The sequence below is a fragment of the Palaemon carinicauda genome, chromosome 44 (genome assembly GCF_036898095.1).
Source record: "Palaemon carinicauda isolate YSFRI2023 chromosome 44, ASM3689809v2, whole genome shotgun sequence".
In the NCBI taxonomy this organism is placed as follows: Eukaryota; Metazoa; Arthropoda; class Malacostraca; order Decapoda; family Palaemonidae; genus Palaemon; species Palaemon carinicauda.
In genome coordinates this window covers 48,190,605-48,218,600 of record NC_090768.1, presented here as the reverse complement: position 1 = coordinate 48,218,600, position 27,996 = coordinate 48,190,605, and the positions used below count along the sequence as shown (strand labels likewise).

The following is a 27,996-nucleotide window of genomic DNA, read 5'->3' as shown; positions in this document are numbered from 1 at the left end:
TTAAAAAGGACATATTTATTAAATTCTTTTGGGTTGTGACATCCTGCATTTGATAAAACAAATGTAATAGACAGATTGTTTTTACGTAAGTGCATTACTTAACATGATAATCTTAAAAGCAAAATTGGAAAAATTACTCTAAATCCACCATACAAAATTTGTCACGTCCATTACGGGAGACCATTAAGCATTCCAATAAATACTTTCCACTACAAGATATTATTTGAAGCTACAAATTCAGACTTTGCTTAACAACCAGTTATAATCTTCAGATTATAGGTCAACTCAAAAAACAACAGAAAGTTCTCCTTTCCAGTCTCATCTTACAAACAATAATACTACACACCAAATAATGTTAAAATAAAATATTCTGTTCTACAAGACTAAACCTAACTTTGTATTTAAGGCTCATGACATATGCCATAATGCCCCTTGGTACCAATAGTAAATTCTACAAGAGATTAATATCGCTGGCGCTTCGTATCCGGTTCTTCTTTACCATCACCTCTCTTAATTGCCTGTTGCTGATCTTTGCTCTGTATTTGAATTCGTGCGTCCTGCTGGGTCAACTGTTGGTAGCGTTCCGTTAGGCTAGGTTGTTGTTGCCCCTGTTGATAGCGATCCCCATCAGCACCACCATACTCGTGGCCATATCTGGTATCTCCGTACTCATAATCCTGAAGGTTGGAAAAAATTGAGACATTGAAAAAACTAAATGTGGATAAACTACAAGTATTTCATAAATGTAATCTTGTAAGCAAAATACAATGGTCATGACAAACTGAAATAGAACCCTCAAGTTCCTAGTACCTTTTCTTGCGAAAACCAAAAAAAAAACTGATTCAAAGCAACAGCAAGCCTTATTGTAAGGCAAAAATTTACCCGATAAAGGATAATTCTTAAAATATTACTAATGAAAATAATTTTTTTAAGTTACGTAAACTCACTAATGTTAGATTTAACAAGAGGCTACAGAACAATTGGATTAGACTATTTCAGCACATACCCTTCCGCCATAACCTACAGAATAACCAGCGCGTTGCATCATCTGCATTCCCTCGGCTTCTCGAGCAAGTAGTTCTGTGGATAAAATAAATTTCAAAATTTGAGAATTTGAAGAAAAGTCTTTCAATGTTAATAATTGAATTTTTTTTCTTTATGATGCACAACTATTAATACTGTGCAAAAGAAATTAACTCAACGCACTAAGGTTCTGCTAGGGGAAGGGGAAAAAAAAAAAAAAGTATTTTTGTGACAATCTAGCATGCTTTGTGTCATTGCATTGTGTGTGCATTCAATTACCAATGTTTTATTTAGTTAACTGATGCAATATAAATTTACTCAAAAGACCTACGCATTGGACATCTATCTTGCTCATCAGCTCAACCCATGATTCACCAAAAACAGCAGAACCAGACCCCTTTATAAAAAGATTATGGCCTATAGTGGACCAAATCTACATAACTAGTCATGCCTGCACGTGAGGTTATATAGGTCACCGAAAGAAGTACAGTACTGTACATGTTCCGATGGTATGTGTCACTATTTACAGTAATGTGCACTATTTACATTAAGGTAATAATATTTATCATTGGCATATCTTCATAAGAGAGTATCCTAGGAATAATTCTACATCAACGAATTCAACTTTCTTTCTAGAGCCAATATGAGAAAATGTACACACAGTTACAGGTGATTCCACCACTGGCTGATTTCAAAATGACAATGGAGAACATACACCCATAAATACAGTGAGTTAAAAAACTTATTAAAAAACTGCAAATTCTTAAAAGTAATTTGTTTTTCCCCTACTAAAAAAAAACCCTGAGACGATTAATAGTACCTACTCCACATTAGAGATTGATATTTTGACTCAAGGTATAAAAGCAAAATTGTAAAATAGATATTGCAGAAATACAACTACCACTGTTTTTAGTTTACCAAAAGATGGTGGTTATATGTCAGCATCATCAAAATTCTTTGGCCTTCATTTTAACCTCAAATTACAAATGTACATAATAGAGCAATATCTTCAAAGAACGCTCACCTCTCCTCAATTTCTCCGTTTCGTGTTCATGGCGTACGAGATTCATTCGCATTTCCAGGTGTTCAATTTCGGCCTGCAGATCAGATTCTAGGAGAGACTTCTTTTCCCGATACATTTCGTAGAGCCTCTTCCATCGAAGACCGTACTCCCACTCGAAGGAATTTCTCTCGGCAAACCTTTGATAATAAACAAGAAAATACAATAACAGGTTACACATATCTACAACCTGAACCCCATCGCCTCATAAAATAAGATTCCAAGAATTCATAAAATTTCATAAACTTTTTGTGTAAACCTTAATTTTTATATCTAAACATGGGCAGCTGGGTCTATAATATTGCATATTTTTCTAAGGTTCCATACCATTCCTTAAGGGATTATTTTCCTTCATGTGCTTGTAACTTGCCATTGGGTACCTGCGTACTTTATATAGTGTTCATCAGAGGTATGTCGTACTGAAACAGCTAAAATACTAACCTTGGTCCCTCTTTCCTCTCCCTATTATACAAGGGATTTTTGGCAATAGAAGTTTCAGTCTGGCCTTCCTCTTCATCCTGACCATCCAGTGGTTCAACTACAACTGGACGTAACGAACTGTAACAATAAATTTCCAATAAGAAAAGCAATTTAAAACATTCACTTTGGTCATTATTTCCCCCTTTTTTTGCAAACTTTCATATATACTATACATTTCATAATTAATACTCCCGTAACAAGATACTTCTCAAGCATGCAGAATTTCATACCGCTCACACTATTCAAATTCCCTAACCGAATACTCACCATTCTTGGTTACTTAAAGCAATTTTAACTAAAACAGATGACATACAATCTTCAAATGAGGGCTGAAGCTTCCTTTCCCAACACATTTATAATGCAAGGACTTCGTCCTCCTTACTGTAATATTACACTTCAAATATTGATTTCACAATGTAGTGTATTGATCACTTCCTTCAAACTTACAGATTCATACTTTCCTGAATCACACTTATTTGTATTGCTTTCTTGAACGTCAAAAGACGTTGAGTCATGGGCTACAATTAAACCTCTTACCTTAATTACCACTTTCCTTTTGTTGTCAATTTCTGGTAGAATTGGGTAACAAAAACTTGACAAAATATAAATTGCATACAGTACATATTTCTTGTGAGCATCAAATTAAAAGATATCAGCTTCTTGAGTAGAATTAAGGAAGAAAAAACTTTACATCAACAAGTTAAAATTTCTGTAATCATGGAAGGAACCACACAAGGGCAGTTTTTTTCAGGAATAAAATCTTATACCGCTTGTATTTTGCCAAATACAAGTATATTAAAAATGCTTCTTGAACACTTAGCTTATTTCAACATCAGTTCAAATAAAATACTTCCTAATACAGACTACTGAATAACAATGAACACAAGTTCAATATACAGTATGTAAATGTTAAGGGAATTCATTATTTCAATGAAGTCACCAGGCTTTAAAAAAAAAAAAAAAAACTCAAAAAAATTATAACAAAAAAGTGGACATTGACATCAGGCCACAAATCAAAAATATAAACCCTAGGAGATGAATACATAGAAACCAATTTGAGATGCACAGCATAGCTAAAGAACAATTGAGAATTGTAAAGGAGACAAAAAAACTTGAGGGCAGTTAAAGTCGAGGGAGAAGCGCTATCTGGAAGCGAGAGGAACAAATGTACAAAATGTGTGTAAGGAAAGATAAGCAACTGGCAGTGGTAATGGTACAAGATTCTTGAGGATTTAATAATGGAACCACTAATAAAATTACAGACATGTGTACAATGTTTTATCGTGAATGTTTCAAGACTGTTTTATCTTGAATGTTTCAAGACTTTCATTGGACAAAAAAAAATTAAAATAAAATGTTCAGTTCTGGACATTTTCCATTAAATAATTTGTCAATAACAGTATACAATTAACCTTTAAGTAAGTACCAGCGGTAAGGTAAAGCCATGTAAGTATTAATTCCCATATAATGCAATGTTGGAATAGTGGTTGGGAAAATCTGCTTCAAGCTTCACAAACAATTACTAATTGTAATAAGAAATCCTCGAAACAAACTGCAATCAACATTTTCTCAAGTTCCTGTAAATGTATTATATATTTTCAAATAATTCTAGTATCCGTGACCAGGAATTTTCAAGTCATTCAAAATGAGGTTTGGGTAAATGGCAGTAACCAAAAAAAAAAAAAAAAAAAAAAAAAAAAAAAAAAAAAAAAAAAAAAAAAAAAAAAAAAAAAATAGATTTTCACATTACTGAAAAAGATTTTACAATGTAAAAAGATTATTTTCTCTAAGTAAGTACTACTTTGGTGTAAGAAATAACTGCTGAACTGCTATTATACAGTATACTGTTAAATTAGTCTCAAGTAAAGCAGTGTAATTTGGCAGCTGCTTCGACACGAGTTTTTCATGAACTCGCTTCTTCCATAATCTGATACCTAAGAAACATGCTTTATAATTATGAACAAAAACTGGGGGCCCAAGGGCTATTACTCTACTGAAAAACTGGGGGAAAGAGGGTTAGAAGAGAACCAGGGATGATCTGGCCGCATCACAAATTCTTTAAAAGAATTAAAACATTTAGGCTTCAATAATCAGGGGAAATGCATATTTTGAACTAATCAAAGGTAAAAAAAAAAAGCCCATCAGTTTAGATGGATCCTTCTTCAAGACCTCTAACCTTTTCACTAGCATTACACTATTAGCTGACATTGGAATTAGCCAAAAGTATATTTCTTTTTAAACAAACTAGTCTTGTCATATGAACAAACCCACCATTTATAACATTTTAAAAAGCAAGAGTATACTGAAAACATGGATGACTATAGAGTAAGTCAGTCAGTGATGTGTCAGCACATATATATTGTGAGAGAGAGAGAGAGAGAGAGAGAGAGAGAGATAGAGAGAGAGAGAGAGAGAGAGAGAGAGAGAGAGAGAGAGAGAGAGAGAGAGAGAGAGAGAGAGAGAGAGAGAGAGAGAGAGAAATGGGTTAAATTAGCATTACAAATAGGGCTGCAGGGGGGAAAAAGCACTAGCTTTGCCAACAATGTCAGTTGTATGAATTCTATCTAATGCATAGGATGAAACTAGTCGTATCCTGCAACTTTTCTAAATCAACAAGTCCTTCTGCTTAGACTACTACTAAATCTGTTAGATAGCAGCATGTCAAGGATTCTAAAGAATATCACTTTCGTCCATCTTGTAACAAAATTCAATACAGGATATGTATTGCTTTCCACAATTGTCGGATCGTCCCAATTCGTCTGTTTCCTTGTCCAATGTGTTTCCGATTGTCTATCAAACTATCCGGACAATTCCCCAACAGTAATTTTCAATTACCTCAAACCACTCCAACAGCCAACTTATTGATAAAACCCTACTTTTGTGATGGAAATCGGTTCTTATCAGTCTCTCCAGCTTATTCGTTTAACTATGCATCTACAGTAGTTTTTCATAAAATCCTTAACTTGGATTTTCCTTGTGCTGGAACAAACAAACTGAATTTCAGACAGGCTTTTACAATCTAATGTATGACAAAAGCATGGAAAATAGTCAACCTCTAAAGTTGACTTCTTTTACTTTAGTAACAAATTTCACCATGCACAAATGGCATTGGTATCTAGTTAACAATAAAAAGTTCAACGTATCAATTATCACACCCCCATCAGCAGACTTTCTATGCAACTTTTTTTTTTCTCATCTACTTCCTTTCCATTCCCCTTGAAGCTGAAATTGAATTTCACTTTCAATTTCCTTCCTATTCCTCTCAAATTCTAAAACTCTGCCACTAGATGAGCTGCCAATTTTGCTGTTATGACATTCAAGTTCCCTTGGAGAGCATGTCTGATTTTTGTGGCTTCGATACCTGCAATAAATAGCATATCGCTACTTCTTCGTAAGATGAACATAAATTATCTTCTCATAAGCCTTACACTGTCTTCACACACTATACAGTACTATGATGGAGCGAGTAACTTAAGGACTGTTTTTCAGTACATTTTCTGGCACCCAATAAATTGGATTTGAACCAAAACTGCTGCCCATGCGATAGGTGGAATTTTGCTTCATTATATACTAGCTTTGTTTTTTATCCGCAGCATAAGTTCTAAAATGACAAATTTTAAGGTATGTATTTTTTCTAGCTATACAAACTGAGATCCTTTTGTATAGGCAAGATTCTGACGAAAGATGGAAACGCCCAACGAACATTTATAAAGGTCATGGTAACAGACACTATTATCCAGTGCTCAGAACCTTCATATTGATATTGCCTAGGACCTGCGGGTTGGATGCGTCAGAAAGTGATACCAAAGAATTAAGGTTAGTATAGCTAAAAAACAAAAACCTTTAAAATTTTGAAAATTTTTCTATACAAATCTGTCTTAGTAAGCATCATCCTTGAGAGGGAGGAAGTCCAGCTTACCCCTATAGCTTCCTAGTATGCTGTCTAGTAAGAAAAGCAGAGCAAAGGTTCCTTGCATCTTATTAACCAGGGTTGAATGACCTGTTCCCCAGCTGGTACAGGAGTATGCTGAAGGGATGGTTCCTAGTTGCTACTTCGTTTACTTTTATTTTTGTGCTCTTTAAAGAAATGCGTTGTCAAGGGAGACAGCTAAGATTGGATCAAGGTGATTTTCCAGTTCTTTGTTACCCAGATCAGATCATCTTTCTGTTTGCCAGCTGATCGTTCAGGGAGAAGGCACAAACCTGTTTTGCTTCGACTGGCATTGAGGTGAAACTTTTTGAAGTAGGTGGAGAGGGTACTCAAGTCATTCTTCAACAGTGGTGGTGTCAGATTGTGGAAATGCACAGGTAGTCTGCATTTAAGTGCAGTATTTGCGTATGTTCCGGTTTGCAGCTGGTCATTGGAAGCACTGACCATTGTGGCAGGCAGTTTTTCTGTATCCTCCATCTGCCGTTTTGAGCCCTCCATTTCAAAAAAGAATTGCCACTTCATAAGCTATAATTCCCTTCAAAATGAGTGCTCTATGGTTTAGTGACATGATGGTGCTGTAGGATCAACAAAAACTAAACTGGTATTTTGTTTCTTCTCAAATCCTTCCTTCATGCATTGCACCGGTTTTAATACCATACTGCAATAATAATAATAATAGGGAAGTGGGGAATATGGGGAAAGGAAGAGTACCCCTGGATACAATCCAGTTTAGAGCTCAAAGGCAGGTACTCGGGATGGGAAAGATTAAGGAAATAGGGAGAACGAGAAGTACAGGAGAAGAATAAAAGAGATGGGCAGAACCTCTTGCGATATTAGGGAATTGGTATTATTATTTTAGTCATTACCATACTGCAGCAGGAGGAACCTAGTATAAACCCAGCTTGGTCTGCCAACAGTTGCTCAATAGTTGGTTGAATATGGGCCAAGTTTATTCATCTGTATAATTTGTACAGGATACACAGTAAGGATATTGGCTGCTTGCTTTTGGAGAACTACTCTGGCTCTTCTCCAAATCACTGGGATTTGGTAGGTTGTTGCACAGGAACTGAATAACAGGAGCCATGCTTTAGTTTTGTCCACGAGATGTAATAATTCTGTTGTTATGCCATCTAGGCTGGCCAACCTTCCCAGATTCAAGATGTTTCATGGCAGCATTTAGTTCTTCTAAGGTGATTGGTCAGAAATTGTTGTCACCTGTCTTGATAAGATCCATGTCCTGTTTGTTTCATTAGGTAACGCCGTTCTTTCATGCGAGGCTTGCCGTTCAGCAACAGTTGGTGCAATACCTGGACCTTCATCCTTATGGAGTAGACACGAGTGGTATTTTACTGGCGAACGTAAAGTTTCTTGTCAAAAATAGAAGGCAAATGAGTGCCCAATTGTCCTGGAAATGGTGCTGCATTGCGTGAATGCATGCAGGAACACCACTTTGGCAGATCTTGGTATCTATAGTCCATTTCTTTTAGCGACGCAGATTTGCACCGACTCGCAGCGGTGCCCTTTTAGCTCGGAAAAGTTTCCTGGTCGCTGATTGGTTAGAATGATCTCGTCCAACCAATCAGCGATCAAGAAACTTTTCCGAGCTAAAAGGGCACCGCTGCGAGTCAGTGCAAATCTGCATCGCTAAAAGAAATTGACTAGTCTCCGCTTTATCACCTTTACATCATACACTACATCATATGGATTTAACAGCTCCCATAACCCTACTTTTCTGCACTTTGTGGTTCCTCCCTTAGTATGATTAACAAGTAAATGGGGTCAGGGATGATCCTTGAGGTGCTACTCTCAAAAGCAGAAAACTATTACAAACAATACAGAAGGCGTATTAAACAAAACAAGAGCTGCACAAGTAATACATTAATTTCACTAGGAATGAATTTTCAAGTTTTCCAACAACCTTGTACAACCAAGAGAAAAATTGTTCTGCACGTTGCAGAGAATTAAATTTTAGAAGCGTACAAAATTTCACTGATCAGAATACATGCCACAAGATTTCAGCAATATAAAAAATTTAGTCTAAAGGGACTATACGCTCATCTATATTCACACAGACTATAGCAGTAAAGGCAAAAACCACATCATAGTTCTTATGAATAAGGTCGATGATAACTTAACATATGGGCAAGAAAAAATATTCTAAACAACCAATTGGTGCATTCTAGAGTTACAGTACAAAACTTTAATAAACAGAAATACATGACTTAGGACACTAAGGTGATTAAGTAAAGGGAACAAAGTTGATCCACAGGCAAAAACAGGTACTGTACTATTGACAAATTTAAAGCAGTAGAAAATAAAAATCGCCTTCGTCCTCACATTGTGAAAACTATGATGGGAGAATGTAATGGGGATGATATCTGAAAACCTGCATGGTAAAAAATTTTAAACAAAGGATGACACCCATTGCATAAAAATTGTTAACTGGCCACTTATATTTGAAAGCTTTATATAGACATCACACACACACAAACAAAAAATGGATTACCATAACGTATATTCTTTGAGTACACAATACTGAGCAGGAAAATGAAGATATGGCCAGAGACTTGCGCACACTAACAGCGGTTAGACTGCAATCTCGAGATGGAATGTAAGTAGGGACAGACTTATCCATTAAAATAGATCACCTGAGATTTACCAAGGTTGCCTTTAATACCACTAAAATAGATCACCTGGTATTTACCAGGGTCGCCTTTAGATTAATCAAACCAAGGACCTAGCTCACAAAATTTTGGTCTGGGATAATCTTCGGAGTTAATCTTTCCAGTAGCCAGTTTTTCAGCGTTTGACTGCCAACAACAGTATCAAAACACTTTAAACGAAGATCTTCCACAAAGCAACAAACAACGCTGCTGCTACTTCTAGTAGCAAGAACATCCTCGATTTCTCCAAAGCATATAACAGAAGTTTTACTGTAATATTCCTTGATTTACGAAAACTTCCGACTCTGATAACACTAAAATCTTTATGAACTGCCAAAAAGTATCATACAAAAATGGTTAAGAAACAGTTCACTTTCTTACAAAAGGAATTCTGCAAAAGTTCACAAAGCATTTAAGAACTTTTATCCATACAGAACTGGAACAGATTCAAACATTCATTCTCAATTTCAAAAATCATTCATCAATACATAAGAAATATATCAGATACCCGTCATTGAAAATTTATCTATACCAGCAATGAATTAACAACCACTTGGCCCTCCACATTTCCCAGCAATTATCAGTATGTACGAACCCAAAGAAAATACTTGGTCAACCCATTTTTTAACAACGGTCCCCTTTATACACAATACATATATATGTATATGTATATATATAATATACCCATACATATACACATACATATACATATATATACACATACATATGCATATATATACACATACAGTACTTATACATAATTATATATATATATATATATATATATATATATATATATATATAAACATATAAATGTATTATACAAACATATAAATGTATGTATATGCAAATGCATTATATATATATAATATATATATATATATATATATATATATATATATATATATATATATATATATATATATATATATATATATATATACGTATTTGTACATATTGGGAACTTCACTGGTTCATACCTTTTTTAAGTCAAATATTTACTCATGTATACAATTCTTAAGATTTTGCACGTGCATATACACACTAAAACATAAGTTGTTATTCACGCCTCTCAAGGCATTCCTTCATAACTGTAAGAAATAAACGGCTGATTCTTCTACGAAATACTCCAGAACACACAAGGAACAAATCCTTGTAAAAAAAAAAACATTAAAACAGGGATAAAATTTCAATTTAAATTAAATACATAGCTTACAACAGACCCTCCCAAATGTTTTCCCCAAAAATTATAATACCAGAGATCCTGTAGAACAAATTGTCAGCATTACCACGATAAATATGCGATAAAGTAGAACTGTCACCAACGCAACTCCAAGAAATCCCAGCACATACTATCCCCAACACATTTCCGTTAAGTAAAATCATGCATATGAAAATTGTTGATAATGGTGGGGGGAGGGGAATATAACATGCAAGTTCCATATAGAAACTCCTAATAAAACTTTGGGAAGTCAGTCTGGCATTTAAAACAAAATTTTAAATAAAAAAAAGGTAGCAAAGCAAAGAATCATTAATAAAAAAAACTTTTAAGGCACATGTAAATTATTTCTAGTAATATATTTTCTCTTGTGAAATAATCATATCCATACAAGTTATTAGCTGTGAGCTAAATTCTTAGGAACACCCCATACTCTCCACTACATAAGCAGTAGTCCAATATCACTTACATAAAAAAAAAAAAAAAAAAATTATCATTGGTATATCCAGCAGCCTTGGAGGGCCACCAAAAAGATAGTTCTCGAAAGTCTCTATGAGAAATTCTCAAACATGCTGCAATCTAAACAATCTTTACCAAAATCCCCGTTTGGAGATATAGGGCATGTCGTCATTTACAAAACACGTACAGTAGTCCGCATATAAAGATATTTATTCTACAGGATCACCAGTTTATTACAATAAAAAAAAAAAATCCCATCCCATAAAAATTAGCTTAAAATCATATGCAATTAAAAATGTTCAACTTCAACGCTACAACGTTAAATTTGCATAAATACAACAAAAAAATTCATTATAAGTAACATTACCTTGTGAGGAAATAGCATTCCTCCTGACATTTGGTCATGGCCATAGCGGCACCTTTCTTGTCACTGAAGATCACAATACCATCACCTGTAGGATTTCCCCGGTTGTCAACAATCACTCTGCATGTCTCGATCTAGGAAGGAAATACAGTAGCGCTTTTCAAGGAAACAAACCTTTAACTGACCCTGTCCTTGGCGTTCCCGGAATAACTGACCGTGTAACATCGAGGACGAGTTAATATAATACTGTAAACAATATCGTGTTGAAAGGAACTCTTATATCCCTTCATTAAGTCACAACCCAATGTGTATAACCAATGGGTATTGTCATAATTCATATCTGTTTCAACCACCTCCACTACAATTCATATAAATTAGAGCAACAAGGCGCAGCTTTGAACATTTCAGCAACCCAATGTTCCAAACTAAAAAAATAAAATACAAAATTGCCTTAGTTAAAATACCCCCCTTAATTGTTTAATGTAGAGAAATTACCAACAGATTAACAGTTTTTGACCAACTAGTCAAATCTTTCCGATTACCACAATTTTAGTGGTTTCGTGATCACAGAAACTCTACATAAAGGACTCTCCAGTAGATTCACTTCATAACTCATTGGAGGTTCCATGAAAACAGCCCTTCTGTACTAGAGTAGAGTAATGCAATTCAATTGAGCAGATACACTTCAGTTTACCGAACACTTCACCCAAACCATTACTGGTATTTGTGAAAAATTTCACAATTCAACTAAAACAAGGCAGTTCTTCCATAAACAATGGGAGGGGGATTCAACAAGGTAGAGGAGCTGATCCAAACATTTATAAACCCTGCAATTCAGAGCTAAAATCAGGACAACTTCCAAAACTCATCTGGAGACTTTAATTACACTTTCCCACTTCAGTTGGTGTAACTATCGTATTTTCCAAATTATCCCTTGTTAACTAAATATATATGGTGTATAAAAGTTAAATTGGCATAAGTTGTAGAAAGTGTGCTACAATAAAATTGGCAATTCCAATAAAACCTTATTCCGAATATGGCGGTTCTTTTCCATTGCAATATTTTTAATGCACTAAAGCAATGTAAAGGCCTATTAAAAAAAATGCTACTAAGCAATTCACAGGAGCACATGTTCTTGGACAACAATTCCTTTCTCAGAGCATTCAATCAACGAAAGTTCAAAACACCACAAAGGTCTTTCTTAAAAGAACATAGAAATCCTGGAACTTTGGGAGTGAATGGAATAAGCTAAGAACTTAATCCAACGAAATGTATCAACCCTCGGACATCTTTGTGTGTATGGGGGGTCCCCCCCCATCATAGCTTAACCTTTTGGCAACATCTAACATGGAAAACTGCAGAACAGTAGTCTACTCCAATAAGATTGCAACATTTACATCCTGAGTAAAGTAAATTTATCAGATTCAAGTTTAGGCAAAATATGACAATCACCTTACAACCCTTTGAGAAAGAGCATCTTCTAAATTCAACAGAAAATTCCTAAATTCAAACTCAAGCATGATTATATCATGTAAATTAAACAGGTGTTTATCTCAGCAGCTTGCAATTAACCAAGATTGCTTTTGGATAAGTGGTATTAAGGTCAACACCCATCAATATTACTCAACAATAAAGCCATACACAAAATGACCTTATACAAGGCCTGAGTCTAGTATGAGGCAATAAAAAAAAGAAGTTCAATCAAATCAACTAAATCCAGATTTTTATTTTGAATTTAAACAAGCATATGACCTCAAGGTCAAATTTGGATTGTTTTAAGAGAAAAAAAAATTAAGATAAACACCAGAAGGATGATGTGAAGTACCTTCACCTCTACTTGCAGTCTTCTATAAATGCCATAGACAAGAGTATTGTCTTAAATCTTGTTGCTTAAACAAGTGCAACTAGACAACACAGTTGCACTAAAGGTTGAAAGAAGTTGGCGAGCAACATTGAAGAAAGCAAAGATGATAAGTAACATGCAGCCATGTACCCTGCAAGAAGTTACATCAAGGGGCTATGACCAGTATATTTCGAGTGTAAACTTCCAAATAAGGTTTCAAGTTAACTTATTTTGTCTCTGGATTAAATGAGTTAAGTTAATCCTGAACCTTTATACTAATACTTGGTAATAGAAAAACATACAAAAATACGTGCATCACCACCTGAATCGAGTTATCATAATCTCATGGGCAATTCGAAATGTAATTTGCTGAGAAGGGACCAGGTATGATATAAAAGATCCATTAACCGAAACAAATATTTTCATTCAACTAATTCAATAACCCAGTTAAGTTTATAGTTTTAATTAACACAATTAACTAAAACTATCGGCATTAGAAAAATAAATCAAAACAAAATATCGCTAATGGATGCCCCTAATTTCCTTAAACTCTTGGCATATACAGTAATGTAAAAAAAAAAAAAAAATTTGAAAAAAAAATATATTCAAGATTTTTAAAATACAGGCTCGTAAATAATTCCGGAAGACTTCATTTTAGATTCACCAGCTTAAAACCGGTAGATTAGGAACATTCAAGGTGAAAAAATGAGACGTGGTCAAAACAGAATGAATGCATTTTGAGTTCATTTAATGAAAATCTAGATTTTTTTTTTTTTTTTTTGTTAAAGTGATCAAGACTTAAAACTTCATGACAATACCCATGGTTACTCTCAAGCACAATGCCCCAATACCCATTACAATATACAAAAAATTAACTAAAAACTAATTTTAAATTGAGCATTAAATTAATATCAAGAAAATTTGATGTATTCCAGATCTTAAGGAAAAAAAAATATTCCAATTGCTAGCAAACAACTGGAGAATACAATCGACCAAATAAGATATTGAATTTTAAAGACTAAACAATATCAAGAATTAACTAGGAAAAGGAAAACCATAAAAAAAATTACATAACACTTAAAGTGTTTTGTCATAAGACATTTAATATACCTTGTAACTCATGAGCGCAACTGCTCTTGGTTGCGAGTACAGGTATAGCATGCATTGGATACTTAATTTATTGTTAGTTATGATGAAACCCCAACTTCACTATAATTTTATAGTAGTTGTGTAGAATGAAAACTCTAAGATTCACATGAACACTGTACTATCTAATCCCTACGTTAACTACTTTAAACCAAAGATAAAATCCATAAAATTCCTCCACATTTGGTAACATTCAGTAGCTACGGCCCAGCCAGACTTAACAGACTCCAATCACTTTTCGAATGCCTACTTCCCACCACGGAGTCTAGGTTTAAAAAAAAAGCTAGTTTTAAATATCTATTTGTTATACATAGCTCAACTAAGTTTCATAAGTACTCCACAATATTTCACTAACCCTGACTTCTGAACTGTACTTACCTACCCATTTCTCTTGCTGTCACCAAATTTCCCATGTAAAAAACCTAATCTTCAAGCAATGCCCACTGTCTTATGAGTTGACAGGTCTTTAGTTTCATCTGACCTAATTCAAAGCTGGTCCCGATCTTTACACCGGCTAATTTCCCAGGGTTGTCGAAATGAATAACAGCCTTTACTGCTACAATTATCAATTACCAGCTGGCAAGGACTAAATTAAGGGCTATTCATCAACATACGAGGGTTAAATGCTAAACACCAACTAAATTCCTTTCAATTAAACATGCCAGAGAACTTCAAAACAATCAATCATTAACCATTAAGTATGCAATAACTCCAACAGGCTTTATCAGTACTCCTCACAACCCATTTATCAAGATAAACCTATAACCCGCCCAGCTACCATTTACTCCCAAGTCACTGTAATTCATAATACTTCAATCCACCAAAACTCCAAGAACCACAGGTAGTAGGTTGGCCAAGGCAACCGACATCCAATGAAATGCTATCATTAAGTTACTGGATCATCTGACTGGCCAGATATAACATTGGATTCCTCTCTCGTTACGGCTCAGTTTTCCTCTCCTTACACAAATACTGAAGTTTGGCCTATTCTAGAGACATTATCCTCCCACCTCAGAAAAATTCTTTAACTCGAGGGTTAATTACTTATTATCATCATTACTTGCTAAGCCACAATCCTAGTTGGAAAAGGCCCAAGGGCTCCAACAGGGAAAATAGCCCAGTGAGGGAAAGAAATAAGGAGAACAAATATTTTAAGAAGAGTAACATTAAAATAAATATTTCTTATAAAGTATAAAAACTTCAACAAAATGATGGAAAATAAGATAGCAGTGTGCCCGAGTGTACCTCAAACAGAGAACTCTAACCCAAGACACTGGGAGGCCATAATACTATCCAAGATTAAAGAACAATGGGTATATTTCGTAGTGTCGTCCTAGAACTGCTTACCATAGCTTAAGCGTCTTTTCTACCCTTACCAAGAGAAAACTGGCCACTGAACAATACAATGTAGTAGTTAAGCCCTTAGGAGAGGAAGAATTATTTGGTAATCTGTGCTGTCAGGTGTATGAGGACAGGCAAATGTGGAAAGAATAGGCCACACTATTCGGTGTACAAGTAGGCAAAGGAAAATGAGCCGTAACCAGAGAGAAGGATCTAATGTACAGTAGTACTGTATGGCCAGTCAAAGGACTCCACAACTTTCTAACGGTATATCTCGACGGGTGGCTGCACTAATTGTTCAGTTGCTACTTGCCCCTTGATAAGGGTAGAAGTCTCTTTAGATATGGTAAGACTACAAATTCAACCCACTGTTCTCATCTTAGTCAGTGCCATAGCCTCTACACTACACTATCTTAGGTTTCAAGCCTTTTGCTTGAGGGTACACTCACTCATATTCCATTTTCATGTTTTTACCCTACTTTTCCAACTAAGGTTGCAACTTAGCTAGTAATAAATAAATAATGATGTTTATGCTAAAACCATTCCCTCTCCTTATCTACCCTCCCAGTCTCATACAACTCATAACATCCTCTCAATGTCTGTATAAAAAAAAAAACTCCAGATTTACTATTATCTACAATTCAACTGAAATGACATTGGCCTTTCTTTTCAAGTAGGATAGCAATACTTCTTAGGGATACCCAAAGCTGTGCACCCTTTAATCTGTACCTAACAAAGACAGAATTTTACTAATGAAAACCTATTAGATTTGCCCAAAAAGAAGATTACCACATTTCTCTTAGGACTAGAGCAAGACTTAAGAGCGTAAACATTTATAGAAACCAATAGAAATCATAAAGAACAATAATAATAAGGGAATCTTTTAAAGAATATAATACTCATGAAACAAAGACTAAAGAATACTGTATAATCATGAAGCAAAAAAAAAGGCTTTAAAATTAAAGAACTAGCAAAACTTTTGAGCAGGAGCTATAAATAGCACTTATATCTACAAGAGAATGAAGGTTGCAAAGTGTTGGGAGCAGTTAAGGGAGTAGTAAAAAAATAGAGGGTTGGGCATGAATGTAAAGAGTTCTATATGAGAAAGTGATTGTACCAACTGTGATGTATGGATCGGAGTTGTGAGGAATGAAAGTGACGGAGAGACAGAAATTGAATGTGTTTGAGATGAAGTGTAAGACATATGGCTGGTGTAACTCGAGTAGATAGGGTTAGGAACGAAGTGGTGAGAGTGAGAACAGGTGTAAGAAATGAGTTAGCAGCTTGAGCGGATATGAATGTGTTAAGGTGGTTTGGCCATGTTGAGAGAATGGAAAATGGCTGTCTGCTAAAGAAGGTGATGAATGCAAGAGTTGATGGGAGAAGTACAAGAGGAAGGCCAAGGTTTGGGTGGATGGATGGAGTGAAGGAAGCTCTAGGTGATAGAAGGATAGATGTGAGAGAGGCAAGAGAGCGTGCTAGAAATAGGAATGAATGGCGAGCGATTGTGACGCAGTTCCGGTAGGCCCTGCTGCTTCCTCCGATGCCTTAGATGACCGCTGAGGTAGCAGCAGTAGGGGATTCAGCATTATGAAGCTTCATCTGTGGTGGATAATGTGGGAGGGTGGGCTGTGGCACCCTAGCAGTACCAGCTGAACTCGGTTGAGTCCCTTGTTAGGCTGGGAGGAATGTAGCGAGTAGAGGTCCCCCCCTTTTATTTTTGTTTCATTTGTTGATGTCGGCTACCCCCCTAAAATTGGGGGAAGTGCCTTGGTATATGTATGTATGTATATCTACAAGTTTTCTGGCCATTTGGTCAGCATCAGAGAACCAGAGAACATCTATGGTCATAGACTTCAAGAGTATGTTCTTTTTAAGAACAATAAACTTATATTGTGACTTAAATAATTGATGGGAAAGTTTTGCTCACACTACACATTCTTGTTGACAGCTCTACTTTACTCTATCAACTTCAATGAACCACTGAGGAATTCATGAGGGAATGAGCAAGTAAATGAGATGCAAGAGAATTACTACACACTGTGGCTTTCAACCATCTTCAATTATAGTATCATAAGATCTTTGTAAGTTTTTTCCTCTTAAAACTTCCACCTTGTATACATAGTATTCAAGATGAAGCTACCGAAGTTGAAGTTAAATGATTATCTGAAAGCCTGAGGGCTCCAAATATTAAGCTAGTGATAAACTATAAACTTAAACATTTTAAACTATTAGAAGACCTTAAGTTCAAGAATCAACATTAAGCTCATATTGGTCATCAAACTAATAAGTCATTTTTAAAACCTAGAAATTGAGAATAGAAAGTAAAAAATTTGAAATAATTCCTTAAAAGGATTAGTAAACTACTTTCAATTTTGTAAAAATTCATGTCAGGGATTAAAACCTAAACTATATTTTGCAATTCAGACCACCACCATTAGCTTGGATAGTCACCATTCTACATTGCACCAGATCCAGGCTCTTATTTCACGTTCCACTGTGGTTGTGACAACCTATTACATGGAAATGAGGCCTTTAGATTTTTAGTGCAACAAAAATTATTAAAAGCAGGGTTCGACTTATGAACAAATAAGGATACCCTGCATATTAACCCTTTTACCCCCAGGCTATTTGGAACTTTCTAACCCTTTACCCCAAGGGGTTTTTTTCTCAAGCACATTTTGCAATACAATTTATTTAAATTGCTCTAACAGCCTTAATTTTTGTCAGAGAGGTCAGGTTGGTCTCTTGGAAAATGCCAGAAGTTTCTAAAAAAATTATAAAAAATATAAATAGCAGTTTTTTGCAAGGACGTACAGGTACGTCCATGGGGGTAAAGGGATGGGTTTTATGAAACGTACCAGTACGTCCTTTGGGGGTAAAAGGGTTATATCCCAGCCGTTGTTTCCGCATTCTACTTGTCCAAGAAATCCACTGACCGAGAATATCAATAACTAGCAGAACCAAACTATCTAATTTGTCCAGAAAACTGTGGTAATCTTTATAACATTACTGCACTCCAATTATAATTAATGTCCAGACACCATAAAAAAAACATTCCCAGGACATGTCTAAATTCTAAGTTCATCAAACAGACTTCAAAGTACTTTGATATTTCCAAGAGGTCTACAGTATTGTTCTCTTGCACTTGGGGCCATTATGTTACTGGTGAAGTTTTAATAGTTAATCATGAGTCTAAATTCTACAAAACCTTGGCCATAGTATTAAGGAGGGAAGTAGGTAAAATGTATGTTATACTCATCTACAAGAGCTATCACAAACATACTAAAGCCTTTTCTATTTTGGGTGGCTTATTAATAAGTATACACTGTACATGGGCATACATATTAGATAAAAATATTTATATTTTAATACCTCTGATCAAATGACCCATGGCTAACAACATTATCAAACATTTTAAAAATTTCGTCCCCAGAGATCAAAAACTTTAAAAGAACCTGTATGGTTTAAGATAATGGGTACAATGGCTGGTCCATTAAATGTAATTTCATTGAACATTTTTCTTAATAATTTCACTTGTTAGTATTTTTTGTTTATCCATGAAGAGGAAGCAAGGGAATTCTGCCCTTAGTTCAGTGCTAAGAAAATGGCAGTTTCACAATTTTGTATAGAAATATCAATCAGCAAATTATAAGATTTTAGCAACACTAGTACACCTCCTGCCAATCTCTTTACTACAACAGGTAAATTAATTTCAATATATGTCCTATACTGTAATATTGTAAATAAGCAAGCAATTAGCATCTGAGATGAGCATCCTTGGGTGGGGAATATACAAATGAAATTTCCAGTCATTCTTACTAGGAAAATTGATTAGGTGTTCAACCACCAATTGTCTGATCTCTGAGGTACCCACAGTATAAAAAATAGAAAAAAAAAAAAAAAAAAGTTGAAAAATCTCCTACTTAGAATCTTAGAGCAGGGCAGTATTAGAACTTAAAGATCTACTTGGGCCTTGTAATATAAAGAAATTAGCCTTGCATGAAACAGCTCAATCAGTTTCCCAGAGGCAAAAGTCCACATAATATGAGGATTCATAAACTGATAGTAGAGGCGAAACATCGGACGAAAAATTCTGCAGCAGGTCAATAGTTTGCCTAATAGGCACTTGGATACATAAAACATTTTCAAATTGAGATGGGCAGGTTTCCAGTAACAAATAGCTCCGATAAAAAAAGTAAGGAACTCAGATCAATGGTTAATCTTGCCATTTTAAAATTGTCCCATAGGAAGTGGCCCGACGTGCTCACTACCACCAATACAAATTACCTGAACGAATGGAAGACCTCAGGGAATGATGAACCTAAAAGAAACTGAGTAAATTAAAATCAACCATTAATACTTTGGCCATTATCAAGTACATAACTGAGACTCGCAAAAAATCTTTGAGAATTACATTAATTACATAACCGAGACCCATGACACTTATCAATACCCTCTTGACCACTCCCAAAATAAAATGCAACTTCTGCTTTTCTATTGCGACATCGAGAGTACTGTAATGAAATCGTCAGAATATATATAACTTTCAAAGAACGTACAGCTTATAATTGTGCAGTAACTACACCTGCATAATCTTGGATAAATACAACCATTAGTATACAGTATAGTGCATACACTTAATGTACAAAGGAATAAAATAAGAAATGACTTATAAACAACTCTGACAATGTATCACTTGTATGTCTCACTTGAGAAAACCCCCTTCAGTCAAGGAGACAATGGTTTGTATTTTGTACAAGACCATACTTGAATGTAGATGGTCAATGGGACTATCTGTAAATCATTATACTTCTACTAAATGTGTGTTATGACTAAGGGTGTTCTGATGTTATAAATTATTTAGGATTTTGATTCTGTAACTACAATAATTTAGAATTTGGTTTGTAGCGAATCGATAAAATTAACTGTCGGCCCGGGGGCATCATTTTCAAGTAATGTCATAACTTTCATTCAAATATACTTAAAATTGTACACAAACCGATAGCAGTTATAAACTTCGGGGCGCAAATGAAATTGAGGGAAATAGACAGGCATACAGTATTGATGTTTGAATGGATCAACAGATTAGCGAATGTGTCATGGTAAAGTACAAATGTACCTATACTAAGAGAAGTTATTGAGGGCATGCATACGCTTAACCGTATTAAACTACTGGTAAATATTTTAATCTACTTCTCACAACGATGTAGGTTACGCAAGAAAATTATACTACCGAGAAATACTTCGTTTTTCCATTATCAAACAGTGCATCATAAAATACGTTACTCTTACGGATCACTCTATCCACCCAGATACTAGGCAAAGGCCTATATTTGGATTCTGTTAAATGGCAACCTTTAAAAACAACTTTCTTTCTGAATTTTCAATAATGGCATTCTTAGCCTTATTATCCAATACTAAATTATTTGCTGCAATTGTAGTACAGTAAAAAAAAGTTTTTTATAGAAATGTCATGAACATTTTCAAATTTTGAAATTGAAATGAAAATAACATTTCAATTAATTCAGTCTGTCCTATTGGTTAATGAGCCATAAGCAGTATCACTAATACTGTTCCTCATATTAAAGAGTCTTTCAAAAACATTACTGTGAGTAGATTCGATGAGTGAATAGTGATGTAGAGTAAGCAATAACAAAGTCATCTCTGAAATTTTTCTCAATTATCCCAGCAAATGACTTTTTCCTCGTATTCTTCTTCTTCGGTAAAAGTGCTTGAACGAGCTCTCAAAGAACTCACTTGGTAAATCACGTGGCTACATGTCCTTATTTGAGAGAAAAAAAAAAAATTTACCGAAACTTAGGTCGCCTCGGAAAGATATAGAGTGAGCGAGAGAGAGAGAGAGAGAGAGAGAAAGAGAGAAAGCAAGAGACGCATCGCGTTAACACTCGAACTTACGCTCCATTAAGTACAGTATTACCTCGGGTTATGAGCAACAACACATTGGGATACGAGCATACAAATTTGAATCATTAATATTGCATTATGCAATCATTAATTTTGCACCATATGGTCATTTTCCGTAGACAAGTACAACCGAGACGATGACGCAATGCGCAGAAAGCAGCTATGCAGTGCCCTACTCCACCCAGACAAGGCTTCGGCTGGCCTACCAACCACTCTTTTCCAACAGCGCAATGGCTTATTTCCATGCATTTTGTATAAAATGCAAATGTCAGTCTAGATAGGTACCTAGTCGAAATTGAACCAAGATTAAGCATTAAAAAATACTGTTCAGAAAATGAAAATAGTGATTCAGTTTGTAATAGTGAATGTCATTCATGAGAGAACTCGCAATATTTTACCAGAAGCTCTCATGAAGGGTTAATCTTCCAAGACGTAACCAACTGCACCTATCTCATCTCCCTCACACTTTCCCACGACTCCTCAAAGGTAAGGTAGGAGCTATTCTCTTTTTATTTCTTTTGTGAATAATTAATGTACGAATTTCTGATGTTAGGGTACAGTTATCTACCATTACAAACCCTTTAAAAACTGGTGTAACTTGTATTCATGAACATGTGGAACGCACTGAGTGAATATATATCGTAGGAGAAAATTTATTTTGGACACGTGCACTTCAGATTACGAGCTCGCTCCCAGAAACAAAACTCTTAACCCAAGGTACTACTGTCATCCAATCGCCCCATAAATACTATCGAAGTACAAAACACCAACTCTAGCCGTGTTTATAAAACGACAAACCACACACAATATAAAGTAATAAAAAAACAAAATTAAATAAGGATTGGCCTGACTTACTGTGCCAAAGATATTGAAAGCTTTCTCCAGTAATTCATTACTAACAGTAGGGGAGAGATTTTTCACTCTAACCCCACTATTGACAGAAGCAGAGCGGATCTTCATTGGCCTATTCCTGATCTCCTTGCCCTGCAGCTCCCGTTTGGCTTTTTCTGCATTCATCTTGTAATCCTATGGGGAAACAAAAAAAAAATTATAAAAAAAGGAATATTTTATTCTGACCATATTTCTAAATCACAGTAATGCATAAAACATCAAAAAGATAATACACTTACAAGATTAACGAAGGCAAAGGAACCTTCCTTGTTGAGATAAACCTGTCCCAATTCACCATAGGGACGGAAGAGACTTTTAAGTTCCTCTTCAGACACATCACGTGGCAAGTTTCCAACAAACAATCGGCTGTGGCAATTGAACTTCTTTTCTGAAGTATCAAGAGGAGGCAAATTCATCTGGGGGCCACTCAACTCTTCATTAACTCGATCCATAACCCTTTCCTGCAAAAGTTAAAACGTACAGGATAAATATTTAAGTGATAAAACACTACATATGATTATGAAGTTTGGCAAATAACCAATTCAATAATACCTGTAAGGGGGAGGAGAGATTACAATTATTATATTCTTATTTTTCATGAAAATACTTTCAATTGCTTTTTTCTCTTCCTTCATTTTTTACCATATCCTTCCCATTCTCATAAGTTATCATTCATATCCTTATCTTTTATCCATCAATTTTGTCTTAAATTTTTCAAATGCCTATAATTAGTGCAAAAATTTTACTACCATTTTGAATAGTACCAGGAACATTTAACTCCTCACAGAGTATATAAAACAAATGACACTGGAGCTCCCATAATTTTAGACCTTTGCTAATCAATTACTTTTAACCCTATATACTACACTGGTGGAAACCTCTTAACGTACCCGACTTGCTCCTTTGGTCAACTTAACACTGGTCAAAGGAGCCTCCACCCACCCAAGTATTTCAGTAAAAAAAAAAATGCTAGGTGGCACTTTTATCTTCAAGTTACTTATTTAAACTGAATAAAGGTCCCGTTTCATTTTCTAAAGCTCTTTGTTGCAGTTTTCAATACAGTACTGGAATATAGTGTAATGAAAGCTCTCATTTTATTTATATACAAACTTAATTTTGTAACTTTGAAGAGGCTCACTGAAACCATGACCAAGGAGTCATATCTCTGAGCTATCAACGGAGGCAAACTAGGCTTTCAAAAAGATGTTGAACGAGAGGATCCCAGTTTCCTATCACTGGGTTGAGGCAAGGATCTTACCTCCAAATTGAAATATCTTTTACAAGGTTGTGGCAAGCACTGTACCTCCATTTTGAAGATTTTATTACGAGTATTGCGGAGTCCCTCTCCCCTCCTAGGATAGCTTTTAAATCTTCTCACTTTCATTACAGTATGTTGTTTTAGCAATCAACATTATACTCAGTTGTTTTTTGTTGATTAGTTCATTTTTATTTTTGGAAAATCTGGTGAAACACCTCGCTACTGGAGTTATAGTTCTCAGTCGTGGTTAGGTAACTTCAGTCAAGTTTAACAGATGACTAGACAAGTAGATATACTTTGCGAGACTAGTGCAAGTGTCACCACTACACTGGCATTGCCAGTCGACGTCTGGTTAGACTTCACCTATTACCAAATCTCAAGATACGGTCATTACTATAAATATTTAAAAGATGCTTAAAAAGCAAATTCTTCTTGCCAATTCCTGATTCTCCTCCCACCAAAATCCGTTCTCCTGGTAATGCTACTTAAGTACTGGCCCCGACAAGTCAACCTCCCTCAAGTAACGTTCGGCCCTTCACCTGCCGTTCAAAATTTGACGCCCTACAAATCCTCCAACCTGGAAGAGGTAGAAGGCCCAAGAACCCATGGATTTTTTACTTTAGCGACTATGAATATTAACTAGGGATTGAGACCTGCGAACTACTAGGTTGGTTTAGGTGGGTTTGTGGCGTTTGTAAGTTAGCAAGTGTTTGGGGGGAGGGGTCGCAGGGGGGCCTTAGCTCTCTCGTTAGGACACGACTTGTAGGTCAGATTAGGGGGGGGTTGTGTTAGTTGTCCATTTTTCTTGCACGTTTCCGACATTCATGCGCTGAGTGGTCCTAGTATGTAGATTGGTGGGACAAGCATTTACAAATTTACTGAATTCATTATTTTGTTAAAAAATTTCCATGAAAAAGTAGATAGGTGAAGTTTTTCCCTTTTCTGGCGATCGCGACCCTGTCCTAGTATATAGTTCATTGGGACAAGCATTTATAAAACTTAGTAAGTCTAATAATATTTCATTCTCTGATCACTCCCTTGAAAGAGATGCTTCGAGATTTTTTTTCTGGCGGTCCCAAGCCTGGCCCAACAAACTACAAAGGCTCCAATGAATGTTTCTAGTTGTGACACCAGCTGGGCCTGTGACCTGGGAAGGGGGAAGGGGGGGCCTTATCCGCCGGTTAGGTTCATGACCTAGGAATTACCAGGTTAGGTTAGGTGGGATTTTATGTTCAGTTGCCTTTGACAAATGTTGAATAATTAATGTTTATCTCCTGTTTTCGTCCACCCAAGGTCCCAGGTTCCTACCTGTACCCGTTGGGAAGGGGAGGATAAAGAGTGAGCGGCTTATTAGTGGCCACTTGTATGTATTATGATGTCTTACTTAGAATACGGCAATGTATGGAGGGGTCGCAAGGCCATTAGGTATGTAAAGTAGTGAAGACACGGCTTGTAGGTTAGGTTAGGAGGGAAAGTTCAGGTTAGTTGATGTTCATTTTAATCGATGCATGAGGAACTGGCCCCTGATATACAAAGACTCCTTGATTTGTAATTCTTCTTTGTTTGTGACCTTGGAAGGGAAGTGTCCCAGCTAGGTCTATGACCTGGGAAGGGGAACAAAGGGACTTTCCCAGGCTAGGTCTGTGACCTGAGAAATGGGGTCGGGGGGTATGCCCACCTAAGAACTACCTTAAATGACCTTATTGGGTCATATGTCCTTTAATAATTAGCGAAAATTTCCTGTTTTGACCTATTTTCGCATACGGAGTCCCAAGTTCCCACCTGATTACAAATACCGAAAATTATGGGAAAAAAACCGGTTTAGACCAGTTTTCGCATACGGAAAGTCCCTAGTTCCCACCTGATTCCCACGGAAAGGGTGCTCCATAACGGTAGAACGGCTCGTTTTTGGTTGAAAAAGGTAAAATTCGTTTATAGCACAATAAAGTATTTACACAGAAAAGCTGTTTTTCTTATTAAAAATGTCCCGTTTTCTATCATTTTACCGTTTTCTTATATATTTGCGTTATTTTACCGATTTTTTATATATTTGCGTTAGAATTAAAAGTCAAATTAGATTAAAACATAGCTAGAAATATTTCCATACCTGGTATAACAAATTTATTCAACTTATAATTTTATCAACATATCGCCGAGCTTACCGGCATCACTTAAAAATGCCCGCATACAGTAATATCGTCCAGACCTTTACGCTTACCTTACCCGTAAACCTAGCAAAAAATAATAAAAAAAACCGATGGCGATTAAAATTCCTCTGATATTTTCATAGTAAGTAAAATTCAAACTTTATAAAATACTCACGAAGTAGTCTCGTCTTCCACCGCCGCCATAGTTGGAACCCATCAGAGGCTTCGGGGTATTGCCATGGCCGCCGCCATGTCCGCCATGGCTCCATTTTCCTCCTCCTCCACCTCCCTGTTGACCGCCGCCGTAGTTACCTCGTCCTCGACCCATGCCTCCAGAGCCACCGCTGTGGCCACCGCTGTGTCCTCCGCTATGACCACCACCACCCATACCACCGCCTCCTCCTCGTGGAGTTTGAACTCCGCCACCAGCTCCTCCTCGACTGCTTTGATCTTGATTGCCACCAGAGAAGCCGCCAAGCCGCTGGTGTACGTTTGTTTGAGCCATGCCGTTCTCCATTGGAATGTTTATGAGAGCAAAATGTGGGAAGTCCTACACTGGATGCACCGGTTTAAAAACAGAAACTTTTAAAACAATTCTGTGGAGCGTAGATGTATAAATGGCGTAGCGAGTTTCTCCCTACCGGTGATGCACTATGGAGACGCCGTTAGTGGCCGTTCTTCAACCAATCCGACGCCTGGTTGCGTGGTGAATAGAACTGGAGCTCTGGTTCTTGAATATGCACCCATAAAAATTATATATTTTAACTTCAAACCAACTCTTACCCATTATTTATCACATTTATAATTTAAATATCATTATATTTATCTTTCTAATACCCACAAATTATTTTTAACTGTCTCACGTGGTTAATCCATGGAGCCTATGCTGTGACGTCATATAACCATTGGCAATGCCAGTGAAGAAGAACTGGCAACAAAACAAAGCGATGTAATAATGGGAAAATCCAAAATCTGCATCTTAATATTTCAGATATTACTAGTATATTTCGCAGTATGAAATGCAGAAGATAAAAAAGAGATGGGGAATTAAAAGCAGAATGTGAAAGGTTAATACAGAAAGCAGGAGAAACATTTCCTTTACTGGCATGAGGGTATTTCAACGGCCACGTGGGATTTCTGGGACACCAACAAATCGACAGAAATAGGGAGATGGTGCTCGATTAGATGAGTAACCATAATCTAACATTATTAATTGGAGATAAAAGATGTTCAGGAATATACACGTGGAATAGACTAGACCAGTATAGTGCTATTGATTTTTTTCCTTGCAAATATGTTATATAAACAATATAAATGCATGGAAATAGATGAAGATAAAACAGTTTTAGACATGTCAAATCATAACTTAATAACAGTAGAATTAGAATTAAAAACAAATAGCAAAGATAAGTACAATAAAGGGAAGTGGGAAGAAATTGCATATCATAGCAACGACACGAAAGATATAGACGAATACGTGAAATCCATAGGGAGAAAACTTGTTAGGAAGGATGGTGAAAACATTGAAGAGCTAAACGTGATAATGGCAGAAATGAAACAAGAGCAATTGGTTAAAACGTATAGGAGAAGGGTAGCAAATGATAGTAGGACTAAAAATAACCTTACGTAACCGAGGACATAAGGAGAAAGATTAAAGAAAGAAATTAACTTAATATAAAAAAGAGGAATGAAAAGGATATTAGGTTAAAAATATAATTAGAAGAAACTACAATCATAAGAAGAAAGAAGTACAAACATTGGTGAAAGACAGTATAGTTTCATATGAAGAAAAAGAAGACCAGGGAGATAAGAGATAATAAAAATTATAAACCATGGGAAAATATAAACAAATTAAGAAATAGCAACGAAATAAAAATCGAGCCAATAAAATTAGATGGTGATAGAGGAAATAAACTATCAAGTGAAGAGACTAAAGAAGAATTAGTAAAATTTTGGAAAATAAAGTCTTCAATACACACGAAAATATGATATCAGAGATCTGGAATGTGGAGAAGGAAAATGAATACCAGAATAATTCGAGAAGAGAAGACATTATAATAGTCAACGAATGTAATATACCTGAACACATAGGGGAGCATTATGATGCTGTATTATTATTATTATTATTATTATTATTATTATTATTATTATTATTATTATTATTATTATTATCATTACTATCCAAGCTACAACCCTAATTGGAAAAGCAAGATGCTATAAGCCCAGGGGCTCCAATAGGGAAA

General features: G+C 35.8%; 1 protein-coding gene across 2 annotated transcripts; it reads right to left on the bottom strand.

Annotated features, from left to right (window-relative positions):
* On the bottom strand, window positions 1-26,447 carry LOC137634323 (protein no-on-transient A-like). Of its 2 annotated transcripts, none has more exons than XM_068366699.1 (8): window positions 25,929-26,447; window positions 22,588-22,809; window positions 22,313-22,483; window positions 11,203-11,333; window positions 2,525-2,641; window positions 2,048-2,223; window positions 1,007-1,080; window positions 1-677 (listed from the first exon to the last, which is right to left on the bottom strand). In XM_068366699.1, the coding sequence occupies exons 1-8, from the start codon at window positions 26,268-26,270 to the stop codon at window positions 462-464; spliced, it is 1,449 nt and encodes a 482-aa protein (XP_068222800.1). In that variant the 5' UTR covers window positions 26,271-26,447; the 3' UTR covers window positions 1-461. The 2 variants fall into 2 exon arrangements, with proteins under 2 accessions (XP_068222800.1, XP_068222801.1); XM_068366700.1 differs by having other exon boundaries at window positions 1,025-1,080; window positions 25,929-26,446.
* Between the last annotated feature and the right edge of the window lie 1,549 nt (window positions 26,448-27,996).

Bases quoted from the DNA above. Each gene is read 5' to 3' on its own strand.
- LOC137634323 (XM_068366699.1), bottom strand. From the start codon at position 26,270: ATGGAGAACGGCATGGCTCAAACAAACGTACACCAGCGGCTTGGCGGC. The intron at 2,642-11,202 runs GTAATGTTACTT...TTATTGTTACAG, and splicing joins GAATGCTATTTCCTCACAAG to TTCGTTACGTCCAGTTGTAG. The intron at 678-1,006 runs GTATGTGCTGAA...TCCAACCTTCAG, and splicing joins CTGTAGGTTATGGCGGAAGG to GATTATGAGTACGGAGATAC.